The sequence below is a fragment of the Lissotriton vulgaris genome, chromosome 7 (assembly GCF_964263255.1).
Source record: "Lissotriton vulgaris chromosome 7, aLisVul1.2, whole genome shotgun sequence".
Lineage (NCBI taxonomy): Eukaryota > Metazoa > Chordata > Amphibia > Caudata > Salamandridae > Lissotriton > Lissotriton vulgaris.
The window spans coordinates 1547772129-1547795795 of record NC_141695.1 but is presented as its reverse complement, the minus strand read 5'-3'; the positions used below and the strand labels follow the sequence as shown (position 1 = coordinate 1547795795).

General features: G+C 43.8%; 1 protein-coding gene across 1 annotated transcript in view; it reads right to left on the bottom strand.

The window, feature by feature from the left end:
- Positions 1 to 23667, bottom strand: part of LOC147705981 (protein-glutamine gamma-glutamyltransferase E-like) — a 263890-nt gene that overhangs the window by 49715 nt on the left and 190508 nt on the right. The window contains exons 7-8 of the mRNA XM_086932440.1: positions 19922 to 20057; positions 6429 to 6532 (exon numbers count right to left, since the gene is read on the bottom strand). Coding sequence (XP_086788566.1) covers positions 6429 to 6532; positions 19922 to 20057 — 240 coding nt within the window. The remainder of the gene's footprint in view (positions 1 to 6428; positions 6533 to 19921; positions 20058 to 23667) is intronic.

The window sequence follows — 23667 nt, the reverse complement described above, 5'->3', positions numbered from 1 at the left end:
CTGTGGGTGAGGTAACTCAGCAACGCCGGCGTTCCCACACTGGTACACACCTCTAGTGTCTGTGTCTAAAGTTTCAGCTTTCTAGGTCACTCGGAAGGTTCCTAAAACACTAACTTTGCAACTTTTACACACCATAGACTTAACATTGATGAATGCGTGCACTTTAAACACTGGACCCGAGTTCCGCGGGCCTTTCCCGACTTAGTCACTGCTAGTCCCGATCAGCTCCAGCGATTCCCAAGGCCCTAGACCTGTTTCCTTTTCGATTGGTATCTCTTATACCACTTTCTTAGTATATGGTTTGAGTGGTCACCCGCCCTCATCCATATTGTGCAACATTTGTGTATTTAAACTGTGTTTTGTTTTAACGCTTGTGCTTCTGTGCTCATAAAGAGTATATGGGGATATTTGTAGTTAATAAATATATATATATATATTTTCAATATATAGCTGTGTGGTGCCCTTTCATTTGGTATTCAAGGGGATTGTGTATGGTAATACAGCTGGCTTCACATGCCTTTCAGAGTTTAGCCTAAGACTGCTTTGTCCACGTTACCACTAGGATAACTGGTCTATAAGGTTGACTTACAACCAATCATCATAAGGGTTGCTTGGCATGGTACAAGGTGATCACTAGAACTAGTGAGCATCATATACCAGGCCAACTTCTCACAGCTCCCTCGACCCTTCACAGTCCGGCTTCCGAGCCAAACACAGCACTGAGACCGCCCTCATCGCAGTCACAGACGACATTCGAACACTACTTCACAATGGAGAAACAGCTGCCCTCATCCTACTGGACCTCTCTGCAGCGTTCGACACGGTCTGTCATACCACCCTTATACAACGCCTCAGCAACGTCGGGATACTAGGAAAAGCATTGGACTGGATCATATCGTTCCTCGCCGGAAGAACTCAGAGGGTCCGCCTCCCCCCTTTCAGATCAGAGGCCTCTGAAGTCATCTGCGGCGTACCACAAGGATCTTCACTCAGCCCCACCCTCTTCAACATCTACATGAGCCCCCTCGCATCCATCGCGCGCCAACACAACCTCAACATCATTTCCTACGCTGACGACACACAGCTGATCCTCTCCCTAACCAAAGACCCAAGCACCGCCAAAACCAACCTACACGAAGGGATGAAAAACGTAGCCGAGTGGATGAAGAACAGCTGTCTAAAACTGAATTCAGACAAGACGGAAGTCCTCATCCTAGGATCATCCCCCTCCGCTTGGGACGACTCATGGTGGCCACCAGCCCTAGGAAGCGCACCCAAACCAACGGACCACGCACGCAACTTGGGCTTCATCCTGGACTCCTCTCTCTTGATGTCCAGACAAGTCAACGCCATCTCATCATCATGCTTTAACATCCTACGTACGCTCAAAAAGATCTTCCGCTGGATCCCCAACGAAACAAGAAAGACAGTCACCCAAGCACTTGTCACTAGCCGATTGGACTACAGAAACACCCTTTACGCCGGTACCACAGCCAAACTACAGAAAAAACTCCAACGCATTCAGAACGCCTCCGCCAGACTCATCCTAGACATTCCCCGCCACAATCACATATCCGGTCGCCTGAGAGACCTTCACTGGCTCCCCGTCAACAAGAGAATAACATTCCGTCTCCTCACCCACGCACACAAAGCCCTCTATGACCTAGGACCTAAATACCTCAACACGCGCATGACTTTTTACTCCCCCACACGCCAACTATGATCGTCCAATCGAGCCCTCGCCGCGATTCCACGCATTCAAAGATCCACCATGGGAGGACGATCTTTCTCCTACTTAGCGGCCAGAACCTGGAATTCTCTCCCCACCCACCTCCGCCTCACACAGAACCACCTCTCCTTCAGAAAACAACTCAAAACTTGGCTATTTGATAAGTAACAAACACCTCCTCCCCCAAGCGTCTTGAGACCCTCTGGGTGAGTAGTGAGCTATATAAATCCTAACTTGACTTAACCTGCATTTGTTTTTAGGCCTCTGGATGTTATGCAAAAACTATCACATAGAGAGAAGAGCACATTATTATTGTTCATTTCCACTCTTTATTCCATTTCAAATCATTCTTTGTATGAAGCGAAACAGCTACACATACTATGCTCATTAGATAATTCCTCCTATAGTTCAATATGTCTCAGTTTAGCTCAGAGGCTAACAGCCAGATTAAGAGATGAGTGATAGTAGAAAATCCTACAATTTCTGAACTAAAATCTAAATCCATTGGAGATGTCACCAGTGGGACCTTCAGTCATAGGGTTAGTAGTGAGGAGGACATTCAGTAATTTGATTTTTCCTCCTGATTTAGCAAGTTGAGGATTTCCGGTTACCGGCAACTATAAATGCCACATGTTTTTTCTGTTGTTCTGTTGTGTTATATTGTGCAGTCAGGGGCTCTCACCAGAAGTGCTGATACACAATCTTGTACCAAACCAAAATTAACACATTTTTCTGAAGCCTTTGCTTTAAGTGGCCTATTGATTCCCATGAAGTCATCACAACATGAGTGGTAAATATATTTGCTCACAAGTACTGGCCCAGTCATTTTACCTGCACAAAGCAGGTGAAGTGCCCAAGCGTAAATCGGTCCCTCAAATAGGGAATGGCATGTGAGTGTTGGTGTGGTGGCACTGATGTTGTTATTCCCCCTTACATCCACAAAACTGCAGTTGGCAGGTAAAGCCAAAGGTAATAGCACCAAAATCTATAGTACAGCCTACATTACTAATGTGCATCGTTACCAGCCACTTGAAATGAGGGCCTACACATCTAGGAATATGCATGAGTCATGTTTATTCGGTTTTGTCATCCTGAAAAAGAACAGCACCTTTTTAAGCCAATGAGACACAAGCTCGATTAAAATGATTACTTAATGTAAGCAAACATACTCTTAAATCTCTTTGCCTTGATGCACAAGACAATTTAATACACAGGCAATAATAATCATGCTGCTCCCAAAACAATGCCTATATAGCCACATTATGATTAAAGGATAACAAACTTCGATATTATCACCACTCTACATCAATAGTTAAGATTTAATTATTATTTCAGATACTCTTCAGACAAGGAAACTTACAGAGTAGTATGCCTGACACATTAAACAAACCTTGAGTTACAACATTCTAAATTGACAGGTTGACATTACTGAGGTAAATCTGAAGCACACACTGATTTTTTTCAGACTGTCTATTCAGGTCCATATGGGCATGTATAAGTAGTTGTTGTAATATTATTCTGATCAAGGTCTTGCAAGACTGTTTCAAACCTGAGTTTTCAAACACTGAAAAACAAATTTGGTCTTAGTACTAAAAATATTGAAGTCAAAAACTTAGCAAACTAAGTTTCTCTGAGAGACAGTTTAGATTTTGCGTTTTTTGTAGCAAAATACTCTCAAGCGACATTAGAAAAGTCATCACTATCTCTTTTTGAAAATCCATTATTTTGAAATAAAAATGTCTTTGGTTTTAGAGTAAAGTTTAATGTATGTAAGAAGGGGCCGTGTAGGAAAGTTCCCCTTTTTGCATAATTACCCCTCACTTTTTGCCTGACATCTGAAGGAACCTGACTTGATGTGCCCTGGGTCCCTGGCAATCACGTTTCCAGGGCCTATGTTCTTTCCCAAGACCATACCTTTATACCCACAATTGGCATTATCACTGGCCACAGGTAAGCCCCTTGTAAAAGGTACCATGGGTACCAAGGGCACTGTGAAAAGGGACGGTCTCTAAGGGCTGCTGCACCTATAATGCCACCCTTAGAGACCCTGATCATTAACACCCACACACTGTCATTGCAGGCAGTATGTTTTAGTGCAGAGAAAACTGAAGAGTCAACATGGCACACATCCCTGTGTGCTATGTCTGCAACCCACTGCCTGAAGTCTAGGGAAGTCACCCATTTAGGAGCGTTCACTAGCCCTAAGATGAAGGTACAGTGGCATGATCCCTGTACACCTACAGTGTCGAAGCCCATTCCTAGAGAGTTTAAGTGTAGGAAAGCTATAAAGAGTATATGGTCTGGGAGTTGGTCATTACAAATCCCAAAGCTCCATAAAGGCTATACTAAAAACTGGGAAGTTTGGTAGCAAATCTTTCAGCATATTAAACCCACAATGATGCCAGTGATTGATTTAATGTAAAATGTACTCAGTTGGCATCTTAGAGATGCCCCATGAAAGTCGACAGCCCTGGTATGGTTCCCTGGTGTGGCTGCCTGCCATTTGCCACCACCAGACAGGTTTCTGGACCCCTCTCTCTGGGTCCAGAAACAAAGCCCATCCTGGGCTAAGGTATCATGCCTCCTCCCCCAGGATGTTTCCACTAAAGGGAAGCTTCAAAGGCCTGCCCCCTTTGGAAGCTGTCCCTGCCTTTTGCTGGACCAAGCAACTGGCTCCCACAGGTTTCTGGCCCCCATCGTTGGTGGGAAAATCAGCGGGAAAACCAAGCTAGGAAGAGAGGTGTGCCCACCTTTGCCAACAACACCCCTCAAGTGGGAGAGGCAAGTTGAAGCATCTCAGTCCCTCAGTCTCTCCATCTTGAAGATGGGGGGGACTCAGCCAATTAGGGAGAGGCTCATGCCCCCTCCCACTGGACGGTGGCATAATAGGTGTACCCACCCTAGGGAAGGGACCCAGTGGTCCAGACCTGCACACCCCTTCACCACCTCTAAATTTAGGATTTAGGGTCAACCCTGAACCGTACCTCCTCAGATTCGAGGAAGAAAGAAGAAGGACCGAAGACCCGTGCAGACCCAGGAAGAAGAGGACAACTACTTCTTAGGCCCCAACCCTACCGACTTGTCCCGATTCCGACCTGCCTACATCAAAGAAACCGGAGTATCCAGCAGCCAGCAGCTTTCCAGAGCCCAAAGAACCCTACCCTGCACTCACCCTACAGACTCTGTCTCCCGTGAGCACCAGATTTGCGCAACAAAGACTCCAAGACCAGAATGCGGATTCCAGCACCTTCGCGATTCTACACTACTCTGCACCCGCCTGCCACGGCCCTAGTCTGAGAGTGGCCAAACACCACAAGGAGGTCTCCCCAGGGATCCTGATCTAGGATCTGGTTACCCCTGACCTCCCACAAGCTCTGAGATGGTGCCTTCAACCTCACCTGGAAAGATCCTCCTCGCCTGACTGCGAAAGAAGGCCGTAAGAAGATCCCGGATTCAACCAAAGCGTTCTGAGCCCGATAGTGACCGAAAGTGATCTGAAGGATTGTTGCGAGCCACTCACCTGAACTCCAGGATGTTCCAATGGGGTGACATTATTCCCCAGATCCCGCTGAGACCTGACAGGGCAGTAATGAGTTGACAGGCTGCTACCTCGCAAGTTCCCAAGGGGAAAGGGGGTTGGAAGAGAGAGAAAGAGACAAAAATACAGGCTTCCAGTGATGTGACATTTGGAGTTTTGGACTCTGGGCTCAGGACAGTATATAGCACTGTCCGATGTGCTGGACTCTGGGTTTCAAACAAGAAGTAACACTGGGATTTCTGGACAGCAGTGCTGACCTTAACCCAGAAGCTTTGCTCCTACACCAAAGTGGCCTGCCCATCCATAACCGAAGGCCCCCTTAGCCCCATTGGCTAACATTGGGCCCCTGCACTGTGCATCCGGCCGTCCCAGTACCACAGGTGGTGCAACTCAAGAGCCCATCTAGACCCTGGAGGGTTTGATCCTAACCCCCAAAACTCCCACTCGTAAGTCATGTACTTACCTGAGAAGTTGCTAACCCTTTTTCCCCCATAGCAACCCATGTTAAGAGATTTTTCTCCCATAGGAACTCATGTTAAGAGATTTAAGGCCTAAAACGTTCTAAGTGTTGAACTGATGTTTGTATGGAGAAAAGAGAACTAAACTGCAAAGTATAAAAAGTCATATTTACCTTGTATTATGAGATCGTAAGGTGTGGCATCTAGGCATACCACCCCAGTACTCAAAGTAATCCAAAAGTAGCTAAAAGGTAATCTGTAATTAATGACTTTGTAATTCAAACTGCATTTTAAAGTGAGACAAACCTGTAACAATTGCAAATCCATTCTCAATTGTATTTCTGTGTAAAGGCCTACAATTTTACCTACCTATACCAAGTTGCGCTTAGTTCTAGAAATAAAACACAAGTATACCTTTTTTATACTTACCCAATCGGTCTGAATTCAGTCTCTGAGTGTGTGCATCAGTCTTAATTGAGTGAATAATACAAATGCTTAACACACCCTCCGCATAAGCCTCCCTTCTCGCACACTCTACCCCAAAGAGAGCTGTTAGTTCTTATGTAATTTAGCCTCTACTATACCTCTGGGGACTCCCTGTACTCTGTGCACACTATACCTTACTTTGGTATAGTATATACAGAGCCAGTTTCCTACAGGCAGATTTTTTAATTGGCATCAATTCAGAAATAAAGGGTTTTACCTGTACTTTGCTCCTGAGGTGTTGCGTCCAGAACCTGCCAACCATCATAGAAAGCTCCCAGATCTTTCCGGGTAAACCAGCCTTCATTCCACACATGAAAGTTCCTGATGATATGAAAGAAAATTGAACAGGCAGTTCAGGAAGGCAGGCTGGAATAATCTAATGTATAACTTGCTGTTCAGATCATAAGGAGGATCAGATTTGCTACTAATATTATCGGCCACACAACATCATCCCTGCACATCCACATTCCATACAGTTTATACTATGTCCTGGGATGTTAAGCATATCCCTGGACACTTTCATATTCAGCAGAGGATTTCTAGCTCTCCCCATCTAGTACCTCAATTCCGACCAGGCCACAGCCCTGCTAATATGCTTAATTAAATCTCTCACACACCCACTGTCATAGCAATATTTTTCATAAAATGCTATGCCCAGTTAAGAGGCTGAGGAATATTCGAAAATTTAGCAACATTTTGAACACGGTTTATTAGGACTGTCTCCGATCCCAGACCTTCCTCGAGTATAAGCCGTGAGGGCAGCAACGCATCCATAAACTCTACTCAAATTTGACTAATTTTAGCAGATAGGTATTCCCAAATCTTGAGAGAATTCTTTTGTGGCTACTTATTTTGATATGACTGTTAGATTTGGGGGTCTCTAGTTGGCACAGGTAGGTACTTGTGACAAATAGGGGCCCTTCCCTCTAGTCAGGGTAAGGGGATTACAGTCCTAAAATAACCCCTGCTCACCCCATTGGTAGCTTGGCACGGGCAGACAGGCTTATCTTAGAGGCAGTGTGTACAGCATTTGTGACCACATACAGTAACCCAGTGAAAACACAACACATCACACAAGGTTTTATATAAAAAATAAGTATACTTTATATAGATTTACCACAAGACCATAAACAACAGAAATACACAACACTGTTACTTTAACATGGTAGATTTACCTTAGTTAAGTTTAGTTATTAAGATGCAACCCTTTGCGTCAATGTACCTTAGGTTGCGTTGCGCTTCCACGACAAGCAATGTCGCAGCGGGAGAAATGCGGCAAAGCTCAAGTACAAAGAAATAAAGATGTGAAGATCTTTCAGATGTGGCACGCTTCTCCGGGGATGTGAGAAGTTCTCGGTTCGATGCATGGACGGCAGCGGCAACACTCTTTTTCCGCGACGCGATGGCAGCAGCTCCACCTACGACACTCTTCTCCCACAATGCGTGAAGCTTCTGCACGATGCAACAACTACAGCGGTGACAACCACGATGCGACGGCAGCAGCTCTGACGGTGGCGTGCTTCTCGGGGATGCGAGGCGCTTTTCTTCGATGCGCTGCAGTGTGACAATTCCAGCGGTGACACCCCCCCTTCGGAGTTGCGACGGCAGGCACAGCGACACGCTCCGACTTCGTTGCGAGACTCTTCTCTCGATGCGGTGCAATGCGACAGCGGCAACACCCTCCTTCGGAGTTGTGACGGCAGCATCAGCGACGGCAACACGCTTCCTCTTCGTTGCGGGACGCTTCTCTCAGTGCGGTACAGTGCGACAACTACAGCGCCGACATCCATGATGCGATGGCAACAGCAGCAACGGCGACACGCTTCTTCTTCGATGAGTTGCTCTTCCAGCTCCTTGCGACACACAGTTCTTCAGAAGGCCCAACACAGCAGATGGCACTTCCAGAAGAACTCTGGGGAGCTGGGGGTTGAAGTCTGTTGTCCCTGAGACTTCAGCAGGAGGCAAGCTCTTTTCCAAGCGCTTGGGAATCCTTTGCAAGTTGAAAGCAAAGTGCACAAAGTTCCTTTCTCCTTCCTTTGGTAGTAAGGCAACCACTGTAGGCCAATCCCCCAAGCAGCACTTCAGCTTGGGAATAGTCTCTCCTCAGTTTCTTCAGGTTCCTCTACTCAGTAACGGTTTCTACTTGTAGTCCAAAAGTGATCTAATTTCTTGGGTTCAGGGTCCCAATATTTATACCCCAAAATCCTTTATCCTCTGAGGGGAGAGGGCCTTTGCCCAGTCCAAACCAGTTCTGAAGCACTCTGTTTACCAGACTTTGCCTTTCCTTTCACAGTGCATGGCAGAAACATCAGACGCCCCACAGGAGGTGGATCCAGCATGTGGAAGGCAAGTACAGTCCTGGAGCGCTTTCTTTACAGGACTCCTTCTCTTCTTTCAGTGTGCAGGGCAGAGACATCAGCCGTTCCCCAGGAGGTGGAACCAGCATTGCGGAATGCAGGCACAGCCCTATTCAAGGTTAAGGTGCAACTCCTCCCTCCCATCTAGATGCAGATCTCTTTATTCACCACTGGGCTGACTCATCCTGTCTTTTGGAATCCCCCAGCCCTGTCACTCACAAAATCAGACAAAGGAATACACAACCTAGCAGAGGCAAACTTGAAAGGTTAGAGAAGCAAATACCTACTTTCTAAAAGTGTTATTTGCAAACACAGAATATTAAAATCAACTTCACTAAAAGATGCATTTTATCAATCTGAGTCAAGGCATACTAAACTCGAATTTCTACCATGTTCTCTGAGACAGTTAGGATTATAACATATAATAATTCTAACTGCACACTCCGGCCTATGAAGAACATGTAACCTTGCAATAGTGAAAAACAAAAATGGCTGCAATTTAGTATTAGGACATGCCACACACATCAGGGCTTATCCTACCTTATACTTATAATGCACCCTGCCCTTGGGCCTACCATAGTGGTGATTGATAGGAAGAAAAAGGAAGGTTTAGGGACTGGCAAGTGGGTGCACTTGCCCAGTCAGCATGACAGTACCAGACTGCACGCAGGCTCTGCAATGGCAGACCTTAGACACATTTTACAAGGCTGCTTCTGTGGGTGGCACAACCAGTGCTGCAGGCCCACCAGCAGCTTTTGGATTTACACGCCCTGGGCACACTCAGTGTTCTAGACTAGGGTCTGACAAGTAAACCAAATAGCCAAACATGGACCCACTGATTAATATATCAATTTACAACAGGGAGCACTTGCACTGAGGCACTGAATAGCAGTGGCACAGTGCCTAAAGCATGTAACATCAGCAAAAATACATGAGGCAACAGCAAAAATGTAAGCGAGACACACGCCAATGGTGCCAGGTCTAACAATGCCAAACTTTTAATTTGAGAAAAGGCCCTGACTTCACCCTCCGTGGCTATGAGGGTGATTACGATGTCCGTTTGCCATTGTTGCTGGGATCGAGACCGTCCGCTTGTAATGCGGCGATCCCGCATATGAGATTATGATGTGACCGCCATTGTGGCGGTCGCATCGTTTATCTCTAACATTGCGGCGGGTGCTGCTTGCTGCAGCACCATCTGCAATGTTCAAAATGCACTGTTTGCATTTCCCTGCTCTATGCAGCAGGCACTTCGAGGTGCCTACCACCTGGTGCAGGGAAATGAAGGGGGGTACAATAGGTGCCCCCCCAGTGCAACACAAGGCCCAAAAGCCCATCCCACTAGCCTTTCCATGTTGGTTTTACCGCCAAAGAAACACTGGCAGGGATGCAGCATCATAATATGGTAGACAGTGTCTGCCAGGAACACCCACCATTCTACTGATGTGATGAGGTCCAACAGGCAATCATTATGATTGGTGCTGTCAGACCTATGGCAGACTGTTTTTCCGTCCACCATGCAAACCGCCTGCCATCGCAATCTGGCGGGAAAAATTTGGCTGCAGAATTGCAGTGAATCCACCACTAGCAGGCTGCCAGAAGCGGATTCACCGCAATCGTAATTAGCCCCTATGCGTTTTCACAGTTTGCCCAATTCAATCAAATTCATTTAAATGAATGTGCAACCATCCACTGTGCTTTGTACGTGTGGTCTGTTGCTACTTAGGTGAATCTGAACTCATGCATTATCCAAAAGGAATTATTCCTTCTCTTGATTTACCTTATGAGCATGATTTAAAGGTAAATTACACAAACAGGAGACTTTAGATCACCCATGAAGGGAGGGATGAATATGGGTGTCCTGGAAGAAATACTTAACTTCTGATGGATCAATTTGCCTCCTTAGACACCTTGAAAATTTTTTCTTGATTGCTTCCAGGTGTGGCTTCTCCACTAAGTCAGAAGAATGTTGCCCCTCTGCTCTAAAGCAGTGCAACGGAAAAATATAATGATATAACAAAACATTATTTTCATTTTATTTTGAGTATTGCCGGTGCACTGCAGACAGGTTGTTAGGGCGGGTCTAGGCTCCCCTGACATTGATGAAGGAGGAGTGGTGGCTGCACCATAAGTGCGCATGATGGTTTGGCCGGCCGTCTCGGGCCGGCAGAACCGTCATGTGCACTTTGCATGTTCTCCACCGGCTGTATTGTACAGCCTGGGGTTGTACATGCCCATCCTCCCAGTCTCTCTCTGAGCGCTGAATTACAGGGCTCAGACCAAACGCAATGCTGCTGTAAGGCAGCGCTTTGATTGCTCGGGAGATTCTGAGAGGCTGTGTTCTTCCTGGTTCCTGCTGGGGGAGAGGCGGCAGCTGGAGACGGTGACCACCAGGTAAATTTTCTTTTCTTGTTCTTTATATTTCTTCCTAACCTCACCCCCACCATCTGCCCTGCCCCGCCAACGTTCCCTACCAGCCACCACTGGTTGCCTCAAAACTGGTACCATTGTTTCAAACTATTAGAACACAAAGACATGTATTGCAAAACTATTTCAGAGAGCTACGACAGGCAGTTAAAATGTAAGGTTTTTCTAACTAATAGGAAAAACACCATGCTAGACATGAGAGCTAATTTTGAAAATCTTTATTAGCTGCAGTTAGCTGATCTTTTTGGAGAATCTAGACTTGAGGAAAAAGAAAAAAGCAATGAACACTGCCAGTTGGGTTTGGACATGATATTCTTCCATGGTCTATGGTCTTATTGAATTTAGAGAGTTATTGAGCTATTCGACAAGGAACAGGTCCTAGATTCATGAAGGGAAATTGCGCTCGCAAAGGGCCAGATTCTGAGAATCTGGCCCTTTGCGAGCGCAATTTTTGCATTTGGGATTCATCATCCCAAATGCAAAAATCGCTATTTGCGAAATCGCATATTTGCGAGGAATTGCATTTAAGGAATCTCTATTAGAGATTCCTTAAATGCAATTCATTAACCAATTTTAAATTGCGAATTCGCAATATTTGGCCGCTATTTACCACGAAGTCTGACTTCGTGGTAAATAGCGAAAAAATAGAAAAAAGCACTTTAGTGCATTTTTCTCTGTTGCATGTTACACACACACACATGTCCTTTGGACATGTGTGTGCGCAACACCTGTGTAAATTTGCATTTCAGGGGTGCTACAGGGTGTCCTTTGGACACCCCTGGCACCCTTGAAATCGCCATCTTATTTGCGATTAGCTAATTGCTAATCGCAAATAAGGAATGTGTAGGAATCGCTATTTATTTAGCGATTCCTACATGAATCCCGTTTTGCAAGTCCTTAATAGTGATTCCTTAATAATCGCTATTAAGGACTCGCAAAATGGGACAATGATGAATCTAGCAGTAGGTCATGAGTTTTAGTTTAGATAAAAAAGCATATTTTCGGGCTCTCCGTTAAGAGAATTGTTTAATCTTGTTTTTCCCAAAGCTCAGCCCAACTTAGAGAGAATTGCTGCCATTCGCCAAAAACAGCAAGCAAAAAATATAAAAAACCATGCTCAATTATATGAATCTTAACAGATTGGAGCCCAAACTTTATCTAAATGCAAAGTCATTCAGATTCAACTTGCATACCAACCTCAACATAATGAACACATTTCCAAATTACACAAAGATGCCCTGGTCCAGCTGTCTCTTCTAAACAATGTTTTTTTCTAGAATGTGACTTCAGAACAGCTGTTCAAGCACTGTTACTTTAGCATCTGGATGGTGGTAATGCCATGCTTCTGACTTCCCGGTCTCCTTGCTGTTATCCATTAAGGGCATCCTACATGCCTTTGCAGGTCTCATTAAAAGCCGGCAAAAATTTGATCACATCACCCCCATTCTGAGAGCTCCACTCTGTGTCTCGTGCAAATTTCAAAACGAGCTACAGCATTTACAAAGCCATCATGACTAGCAGCCCCGCGTTTCTTGATAACAAACTCAATATGTCTGGTGGCTCGCAGCACACCTACAGCAAGGCCACCATTAGATTAGACTGGAGCCTAAGAAGTGTAAAAAAGAAAAAAGCAAGGCAGCAGGCAACCAGTAATTTGAATAACATCCTTGTATACATAGGGATCGCCCAATGCTATTTTAATTAGGAAAGAATTGAATTGAAGGATCTATAAATAAAACTACAACAACATGCAGTAAACAGTCGAATAACCAGCTACCTCACCTATCCCTCCCTGACTGCATGCTTTCTTCTGACCCTGTACAGTGTTTTTGGAAAGGTTTGCACAATACAAATACCACAGCCATTCATTCATATTGGAAAAGCCTCTTTTTAACAGCACTTTATTTCACCACACCTAAAAGTATTAAGGTGCTGATATCTTGTATTTTTACCTGTGTGCATATTTCTTCATTTTCCCCAGGTTCAGACTATCTATTCTCAAGAGCCGGATGTACTTACAGTAATATAGAGATGAGTCTGTCCCTTGAAATGGGTCTGCTGGACGGGGTATTGCTCTAACCTTTAAACTCTAAATACAGAGACAAGTAATGTTTCTCTTTTTAAATCAATGTGTTTTAGTGTGACTGTTGTTTTCCTTTGTGAGTATCCCAGTTTACCACTGAATGTTAGCTATTTATTTTGTACAACTTGTTTATTCAATAACATATTTTTTCTATGTTTTTCGTCCAAGGGCATATTACTACAACCCCCCCTCCCCCAAAAAAGCTTACCCAAACACCCATTCATACCGACTTTGTGTTAACCATTTTTTTTTTAAATTCATGATCTATCCTGATTTTGCTCAGATAAATAACCGGTCCATGTCTACAATAGAAGTTTCAGATTAGTGTCAGCTTTATTTACTAAAGAATGGCAATCAGAAGAATGATTTCCTAGTTTCTACGTATGGCATAAATATCTGTTCTCTGTGGCATGCATGCCGTTTTGCAATTTCGGCAATATGAAGATTCAATGTAGTGCCTCATATCTCAATCAACTTTGATGATTCAAAGGAGGTAGGCTACAATCTAAAGGGAATAGGTTACAATTACTGTCAGCAAACAACATGAGTGATTGATTGGCAATTTCTTTCCCCACAAAATTATATTTCCAAACCAGTCTCCTCAATACAACGTTTGTTTCTAACAATTTATGGTCTAATGTCTATCTGCATACCAACATATTAATGCATTCAATTTCCACATCTATTTCAGCAGTAAGTTACTGTCTAGTGAGTGGACATTTTGTTTGGTAGGAGTTTAGGGCCTTATTTATGAGGAAGTCACACAGTGCAGCGCAGCAAGTCACCTTGCTGTGCTGCGTGACAGGGAAAGGCAGGTAATGCATCGTATTTAAGTCACTATGGTGCATTACTTTCCCTTCCCTAGCACTGGTGCCCTTTTGGCAGTCTTGCACCAATGCAGAATCGCTTGCACCATGCTCCAAGGGTGCCTGTGTTGCGTGCAGTATTGTTTTTATGCAGGACGGGGTGCCATCCTGCACAAAACCACTCCTGGGAAGCATATTCCTCTTTCTATAAAGAAACAAGGAGAAATACAGATATTTCTCGCTGCTATGCCTCCCCTGGAAAGGTGTGAGTTTTTGGCACAACCCATGTTTACAAGTTCTTGTAAATCTGGGGATGCATCAAAATCCATGGGAGTTGGGTGGGAACACCCATACAATACCCATGGAATGCCTACCCAGGTCAGAGTAATGGAATGCAGCAATTCGTGCTGCATTGCTTCATTCCAGATTTTCGAATTCCCTCAAAATTACACAAGTACTATATTGTGTGGTGCAAACGTGCTGCAACCCTCTCATAATTGAGGCCCTTAGTGTTATTTTTCCACCAAAATCAACACAAAACTGATACGGTTTGATGCCTAAAAGAGCAAAATGTGTAATCTTGTTAGCTGGGGGAAAAACAAAAATACCTGATGTTTTGAAAGTATGCATTGTCCTACAGTCTGTTACAGTCTTATTACAGTCTGTAAACTTCCTTCAATGCTTACATTGAAACAAATTCGAAACTTGGTTTAGAAAGTTAAAATCTACTCAATCCATGACAGTGGAAACTATTTAATGAGTTCTGACTCCAGTGCTGTTCATGAGGAGGCTGAGTTGCTATGTCTGGCCCATCACAGCTAGCTTCAGTAAAAATGTGTTTGACCTTTCATTGCCTCCTCAACAATCCATCTATTATATTTATCTGTCATACACATATGTATTGAAATACTAGATGGTTTAGGTGTAGAAATTATAAACTATTTAGTATGGGTCAACATTTCATGTTTTGTCCTTAGGCTGACACACTACTGTACAAGGGCAGTCACTTTTAGCATGTGCACTTTTTATAGAGATGATATCTTTGTGCACAGTTCACTAGATCTGAACTTTGGTAGACCTTACACTTTTACCACAGTGCCTTTAAAATAAGGAAAATAATTGTCCTTCTAGTGGAGGTATGTGAAGCCCCTGAGCACACTCGAACACCCTGCTACATGACATCTTATACAATGCATTGACAAGTGAGGGCAGGACCAGGTACACTAGTCTGTGACTGAAAGATGTGGCTGCTTCTGTGCTTATCACACATCTGACCTTACCCACCAGAGCATCTATTGCTCATGATGTGCATGTGTGAAAGGAATGGAATTTGCGTACGCAAATGCTGATGTATTTGAAGAATCCTCTTATGTACAAAGTATGTTATTTTTCAAACTAGAAGCTTATTTGGATCCTAACCAGCCCAGTCTGCGCAGCTCAGGGGGGTCATGCAGTCTCTTGATCCACTCCATATCACTCTCAGAAGCTTTCTTTAACTAATTCAATTACTCTCACCACCAACACAGTGATTTGAGTTGCACCAGATAATTCTGATTACACACAAGAAGAGTTGCAAATGTTGTTACTCCCTGGAAATCAGGCGCAATGTCTGGTGTGCCTTGATTTTAGTCAGTCCAGTTAATTCCGGTCATACACACAGGCGCAAGTGCAGCCGTACCGCACGAGGTAGAATGATGCACTGCTACGGGTGCGCCCCCAACTCCGAGGTTCGCTGCCTTTGAATCGGACACTGCTCGCAATGAGCTTGCAGTTGCAGTGTCACACAAGAGAGATGCAGGACGATTAATGAAGTGGGCCATGCGGGGTCCGGTAACCAGTGAATTGGCTCACCACCAACAAGACGCTTATGGGTATCGAGGCCCCAAGATGCAGCAACCATACTTCTGAGATGCGGGCAGTGCTTTTGGGGCTCTGCACCAGGCAGTCTGATATCCAGGCACAACACTTAGTTCCACGCTCACAATGCGTTACCAATAGGAATCCAGCAGACAAAGTGGGTACTTAAGGGGGCAACGCTCTCCAGGTGTCTCAGGTAGATGGTTCTGGTCCCTCGAAGGAGATCTTTGATGTCCCTGAGACCTCCACAAAAAACGGGGAAAGCCAACAAGCCCTTGGAGAGCATATGTCAAGGTGTCACATAGCAACAGGCAGTCAGACCAGCCAATATTCAAGAAGGTTGCATGGTCCCGTCCAATTGCAGTAATCCTCCTTGTGCACAACAGATTCCTCTGGCTGTGTGGAAGTGTGCACCACGCAGTTCCAGGATCTCCGGTCCGACGTCACAAGTGTATCTTTACCCTGCTGAAGTATGGCACCAGAAGTATTACCGTAGTGTGCCTCTGAAGTGGGGGTCAGGGGTGCCCAGTCCCAGTTGGGCACCCCTGTTTGCTCTAGATGTTAGGAGAGCCCGCCCCTGCTGCCCCGCTGGCTCCTGTGCTCCCACTCTTCTGCGGGAGCCAGCAGCTCTTTCATCCCCTGCCCGAGGCCAAGGATCTTCTAATTGGTTGGCACAGGGAGTGGGACAGGTCCACCACAGCTGGTGAAAGTGTGGCAGCACTTTCCCTCATTGTCGACCACTTCTCTCTTGAAGAAATCGGACCCGGAGGTGGATCCTGGGCCCCTCTTTTTACTGTGTGGGAGCACACCGGTGCTCCTGCCTTCCTCTTGGTGATTGTGGAGGGGCCTCGGGACTCTGGGGAAGAGGCCCTATGCAACACCCTCCCAGTACTTTAAAAATAGCAGTACTCCTTTCAGTGACTCCATGTTCTTCTGTGAGGGATCAAAGGTCAAAACTTATCCTGCTGATATCTCAGGCCCTGTCAGATCGTTTTATATGCGTTATGCGTCATTTAGCTCCTAGTAGCAAAACCCAGCCACCTGGAGCAAACATTTTCATCGGATCTCCTGGCCTTATAGATGTTAAAGTTTGCTATGTGCTGGTTCCACTGGATCCCTCCGCCAGCCTTTCTTCTTTCTCTCCCATGGGGATCCTCTCCTCCTTGGTGTAGAAGCCCAGTTGTTCCATCAGACTAGTCCTCTGGTCTGGGTTAACTGTATTCCGAGTCCTTAGTCCAGATGGATATCAGGGGGCTACCTCTTCCAACTGTCCATGACTGCTTCCTCCAGTCTCAGTTTCCAGCAGAAAAAACACAACCAAGAGTGCTCTCCCCCTTGTGCAAAGCCTTTTAAGTGGGGGCTGAATGTTCTAGAAGCAAGGCTCTTCTTGCCTATCCTGGGGCGCCACAAAATATCTTGGCCCCTGCCCCAATCCTCATGCACAGCACTGTGTGACAATTCAATATGGTGTCACCAAGGAGTCACTGTCCACCTCTCCTTTGGAGGCCTCAGCTCTGCCCCTTATTGACATCGCTGCCAGGGCCATTCCCATCAAATCTTCAAAGGGGAGCGCCCTCCTGTGTTGGCTCCAGAGGTTTGGGCTCCGTCATTTGTCCAGTAGGCTTGGGCTGACCAATCTTTGTTACAGTGTGTCTGCTGATTTATTGATGCAGATGCTTCATGCTCACCCCTTGTTTCCTCAGGACCTGACCTGAGTAAAGCATTGCAAATTGCCCCCTTTGTGTTGTTAGGCCTTTGTGCTTTCTGCTGGAGACAAATGTAATTAACGTGGCACCTGAGCTGTGATCCAGAGCTGAGCCAGAGAAACGGGACGGGACAATCCTGGATGAAACATAAGTTGTATGGATATCATCTTGTAAATCACAGATTTGGGTTTGGAATACAGGTTCCATTTCATTTCGAAATGCCACTGGCCTCTGTAGGCTAAAGGGAAGCAAAACTGGACTTTAAGCAGTCTTCCATAAAGGTGTAAAATGGAGTGTCACTGCTGACAAGATAGTATAGAACACTGGCTTTCCCTATGAGTGTACACTAACCTTATGAGGCCTACCCCAGGTCACTATCTAACCCTGCAGCGTTCCCTCTGTGCCTGGCTACCTGTGTGCAGTTACCTGACTGTGCATGACATGAGTCTCACAAGTGACGCCTTCACACATGTTCACTTGTAACCAGCCAAGTTCCCCTTACCCTTGCTGTGTTGCAGTGTCCTTATCTTAACAGGTGGACATGAGGGTAAGCATGTGCAGTCCATTTACTATATGTTTATCGTGGTTAAGTCACCAGTTGAGATGCTCACCCACTATAGAAGGTCAAAGCCAGTTGATAAAAAAGCAAAAAAACAGAGGGATTTGATGGGCAGAACCCATTGCCCTACAAGTGGCCCAACATTTACTTGACTCATCCCCCTCCTTTTATTTAATGTTGGAAGAGTGCGTAATAATTACTGTTAAGTTGTAACCTGGATTCCTGAATATTTGTGGAAGTATTCAGTATAGAGTAAAGTTTGAAAAAGTCTAGGCAAGTTTGAATAATAACATATCTGCAGGCAAACAAAAGTATCAGTCCTCCATGACTGTACACATGAAGGATGCATGAATGATGGTACCTAGTTGATTTTTAACTATAAATCTGCATAATTATGTTTACATTCCTTTATTATTTGTCTTGGGTTTCTTCATGGTGAGGTATTGCACAGTCTCTATTTTCAGTGCATGTCACACATATGGTCTTTGATATAGGCACTCAATTCAATATTTTCCCCACATTCCTCTCTTTGCCTCATGAAAAAGTTTTATTATAAGGTCACCAGGGTACCAACCCCCCCCCCTACTACACTTGTATATTCATAGTGAGGTTCTAAAAAGATGTCAATATTATCAAACCTGTGTAGACAACCATATTTAGCCTCTTTTTTGTTCTATGTAGTGAATGTAGTGATGGTTTACTGAAGAAGGCATTTTTTCAGCTGAAACATGCGTAGTGTGTCAACATACCGCCAGCCTTCTTGCCCAACTTAACCATTCACTTTGTGGACCTTTTCTTCAATTATGTTATGGCCTATTGAATGAAAATAATGCATACATATGGTAAAACTAAATAGAAAAGAATGTAAATAAGTGCATAACCTAAATGTACCATTTTCATATATACTGCAATATAGGACACAGTATCAATTTATATTGCTGGCTTTACACTATAAATTATTTAGTATGTCTGATTTGTGAACTTTTCTATAATAATATAGACATTTTTGCAATAAATAACGATAGAGTTACGTATGTAATCCTGATAAATTGTAAATATTGGGGGCAGATTTACAAGCCCCTTGCGCCACCAGTGCGTCACTTTTACCATGTTAAAAATGAAGCAAAAGTGGCGCAAGGGGCTTGTAAATCTGCCCCATGGTGATAATTTGGTTTGCCTCCACATATGTTATTATTCAAACTTGCCTAGGCTTTTTCATACTTTACTGTATACTCTCTGCGTTTGGCAAGTTCATCTTGTATGCATGGGCCCCTATGTTTCAAACTCACAATTCAGTATAGAACAGACTGCTACCTACTATTCTCTCAGACAATCGAAATGTGATATAAGGATTTTACCAGAGTACATATGCAATAGGAGCTGTGCAATCAGGAATTTGACCACAAAAGGGAGTTAATTTGGAGCATAGTTTTGGACACTGAACCACAGCTTTTAGGGCCCTTTTACCAAGAATTTCTATCTAAAGTTAATTATCTCTGACTGAGCATTCATCAAGAATGCCATCTTGGAATTCGAATGTCAGTGACAGAACATTTCTTCTAGTATGAGTTTTGAGTAAGGTTGTCATTTCTGCACCTTCTGCTATTTTCTACTTTTAAATTTCAACAGGTTGCGCCAATTTTGATTGTGTGATAAGTCGTGATAAATGAGACATTTGGTGCACCAAACTCTATGGGTAATTTTTACTTTTAAAACATGGAACTAGAGTGGCAGTAATTTTCAGCAATATTCTGTATGTACATGTAGCTTTAGATTACGTTTCTTTGACAATATAGAATTGGCGAAGCCACGGTGATGATGTTTCAACAAGAATATAAGATAGGGTACAGATTTCAAATACCACATGCTCCTTGATAGTTAAATGAACATTAAAAGAATGGTTCAATATATTTACCATATGCTGTCATCACTTTGATTCAATGGTTTTCCAGTTTTGTCATAAAATTCATCAATACTCAAGGGTCCATTTGTATCATGGGCGGAGCTGAAGTTTGTGACTACACGAGCTGGAATCCCCAAACACCTGAGGACTTTGAAAACAAAATCAAAGATAGAATCAAGGACGGAGACATACATTCAACGCAAGGATATTGTTAGTGGCAGAATTTTAACTATTAGTGATTTAAAGTCATAACTTGGAATGTAATCCTCTGAACTCAAATCACTGCAAACTGCAAGCCAAGGTACACTCTACATAGATATAGCTGTCATTGGCCAGGTAAGGTCCAATTCTTAACCCCTCCCATGCTGATGTCGAGCTCAGCTCGTCATTCATCTGCCACGGTGCTCGTGTGCTGATGACGAGCTGAGCTCGTCATGGCCGTTAGAACGCTCACACGCGGTGATAATACCCCTGTTGTGCTGGGCGTTCTAAGGAACGGGTGTGGCCGTGACAAGCTCAGCTCGTCATCAGCACACGAGCAGCGTGGCTGATGACGAGCTGAGCTAGTCATCAGCACCGGGGCGCTGTGCGCGCCCCGCCCCCAGCACAGCGAGGGAATGTGCCCCGCAGCCAAGGGGTTAAAAGTGTTTTGCACAGCTAAGTCAGAGTTAGGCTTTCAATTATCTTCATTTGTAAGATGAAATCCACTTTACTCATTCACAAGATTTTCTCACACTGTCTAACCTGTAGTATGGTGCTATTTCCAGTGTGATAGGATCTGCTCACTTGATGGGTTGCACATTAGAAATTAGAGGCATCTGCAAAAGGTGGTGGAAAACCAAAAACGGTTTTTAAGTACTCACAAATCCCAGAAAAATGTTGTTCCTTTAAGGGGTAGGAGTCAATTTAAAAAATATATTTTTCCAGTGGGGTAAAAGTGTTAAAGTGCAAAATATCAGCCTGATATTTCCACATGCAGGACCATACACATTTTCATGTACAAAATGTTTACCTTTGTTAATATTCTAGGTAAACTACTATATCCACATGTTCCTGGGAATTATCATGTAATTATTTATGAATTCCAATAAACGTTTGAAAAATATTATTAAAAATATAGTCATAAGCCTACTTGAACACAGTTTCCGGTGTTCTTTAGAATTAGAATTAGTCCAATGTCCACTTCCTCTGTCTTGACATTCTGAAAAATAATTTAACATATTTTCCGGTGTTCCTTAGAATCGTAATTAGTCTAAATTTCCATTTTCTCTGCCTTGACATTCTGATAAATTATTAAAGTCACTTCTAGTCCCTACGCATCATGTGTCTCTGGTCCAACTTAAAGGTTATATAGACAGTGACTATATTCTCCTTTATGTCTGGCTAGATACAGCTTTCTACAGCCTCATGTTGGGATGGCAAAACAGGGAATACATAGATGGCCTTTCAGTTTTCGTTTGGGCATTTAATTATCTTGCATTGTGTTTTTATATTGATGAGAAATGTGAAACAGCGCAATTTAGGCTTCGCCCTTACATGTCACAGAAGCGCAATGTTCATGTGCACCTGACACAATATGCATGGAGTGTCTCAACTTTATTTACATGTAAGGAAGCATTTAACCACATTCTTGACATGTGTATACTGTAGAAAGTAGAGACTGAAGTGTGTGTGGGTTAAATTTTAGTCTAACTATGACAACATATAACTCTCATTCACATTTACACTTTGTTTCCAGTTGTACTGCGTTTATTAACATACATTGAATATGTCATCATAAACTCATTTATCCATGTTTGCATTTATTTTGAAGTTACAGCTGCATATATACTCATATATTCAAAATGGACATTGAAATACTTAGCTAAAGTTAACTTGGCTAAATACCTAAACTTTCAAATGTATTCTTGCTTGCCTTTCATGTTCGTTCTTTTGCAGGTGTGTTCTCATGATTTCATAGTTAGAGAATGGAGTATTGTTGTATTATTCATAGTGAGGCCTGAGAAGAGAAATCTTTGCAAGGACGTGAAGAACTAATGAGCAAGAGAAGCCTCCTATTCATTGCTTATTAGAAAGGATGAGATACTCAAGGTTGCAGAGACTGTGTTCGTGGGATGGGAAAGTCAAAGGATGTTGCTGATACTAACTGTGTGAATGAGAAATAATTGGGTTTCTGCTGACGTGGGGAAAGTGAGATTGTCTTGAAAATTCTTGGTTTGATTAGTCTCACACAGTTAGAGCTCAGACCCAAATCCCTTTCTACTTGTTTCCCTTGCAAGTGTGTAGCTTTATGCTAAGCACATATTCTTTTTTTAGAAGACTTCTACTTGAGTTCTCACTATGCGGACACCTTCCTGCACTTCTGAATTCCTCTGAGACCATCCCCTAATGACTCATTAGCATCTTAGATTTAGTCTTGGGTTAGATGACTTTAGAATCTATTCATGTTTAGGAAGGTGGATCAGAGTTTCTTTAACCCGTTCCGTGCTCGTGACGGAACCGCTCCGTCACGAGCCTCGGGTGGGCTGTGCTGGTGACGGAACGGTTCCGTCACAGCCCGCTCGCCGCGCCTGCGCGGTGCTGATTTCGCGCCTGCGCGGCACGTTCTATTAAGCGGGCGGGGCCATGACGGAACAGTTCCGTCACAAGCACAGCCCACCCGATGCTCATGATGAAGCGGTTCTGTCACGAGTACGGGAGCGACACGCGGCCCCCCTCCCCCCTAGCGCTGCGGCGGAATAACCACCGCAGCTAAGGGGTTAAGGAACACAAATTTGTATTTCTCAGTATTTGCATTGCGGAGACTGTGTTCATTGTATGTTTTATGCTATTGAATCTGAATCTCTTTTTATGTTTCAGATTGCCAGCTGTAATCATGTACCATCATAATGTATTCTCGTTTTGCATATATATTGGATTGACTTTTAACTTGCAATAAACTCACTTAAGTTTTTTTTTTCAAAGTTGAATTATTTTACTAGTGTTGACTCCCTTGGCCTCTCAGTCAACTGAAAAGGTTCATTGGATGAGAAAACAGTAATCACATTCCTCCTTGGCTGCAAATTCTAAAAAAACTAGTCCTTCGTAATTGAGTTACTGAGCTTCCAGACCTTTCGACAGTGACTGTTTTACGTGTGTTTGTTTTGCTTAGCATTACCTGAAAAGCACTTGAACGATTCTTAGGTGATGCTCTGGCTCTCAATAGGGAATCCAACTATCGTTCTCTCAACCATATTATCTCAGCTTTGCCAAAGGGCTGCAAATGAAATTAGCATGCCAAGCACAAAAGCTGTGTTTGTTTTTGACAGCAGCAGTAGGCTACTGGCTCTCAGTATTAAAATTGGGGGGCAGAGGAATTTCTGCTTTCATGTTCATCTGCTCACAATTCCCTGAAGACTCGTCTGAATGTTTAAAAACGTTGGGCCGTATGTATCAAGCTAATTAGCATTCGCAAAGGCCGAAATTCTGCGAATTTCGGCCTTTGCGAATGCTAATTACCTAAATGGTATGTATCAAACATTTTTGCATCAAAATAAGGAATCGCAAAATTTGCTATTCCTTATTTTGCGATTGCACTTAAGGAATCGCAAATTTTGCGATTCCTTAAATGCAATGTATCAAAGAAAAAATATGCAAAAAATGCCATTAAGGAATCGCAAATTACCACCAACTTCTAGTTGGTGGTAAGTTGCGAATTCTTTTAATAAAGTATTTTTCCAAAAAACCAAAGGTGCCATATGACGCCCATACATGCCCTT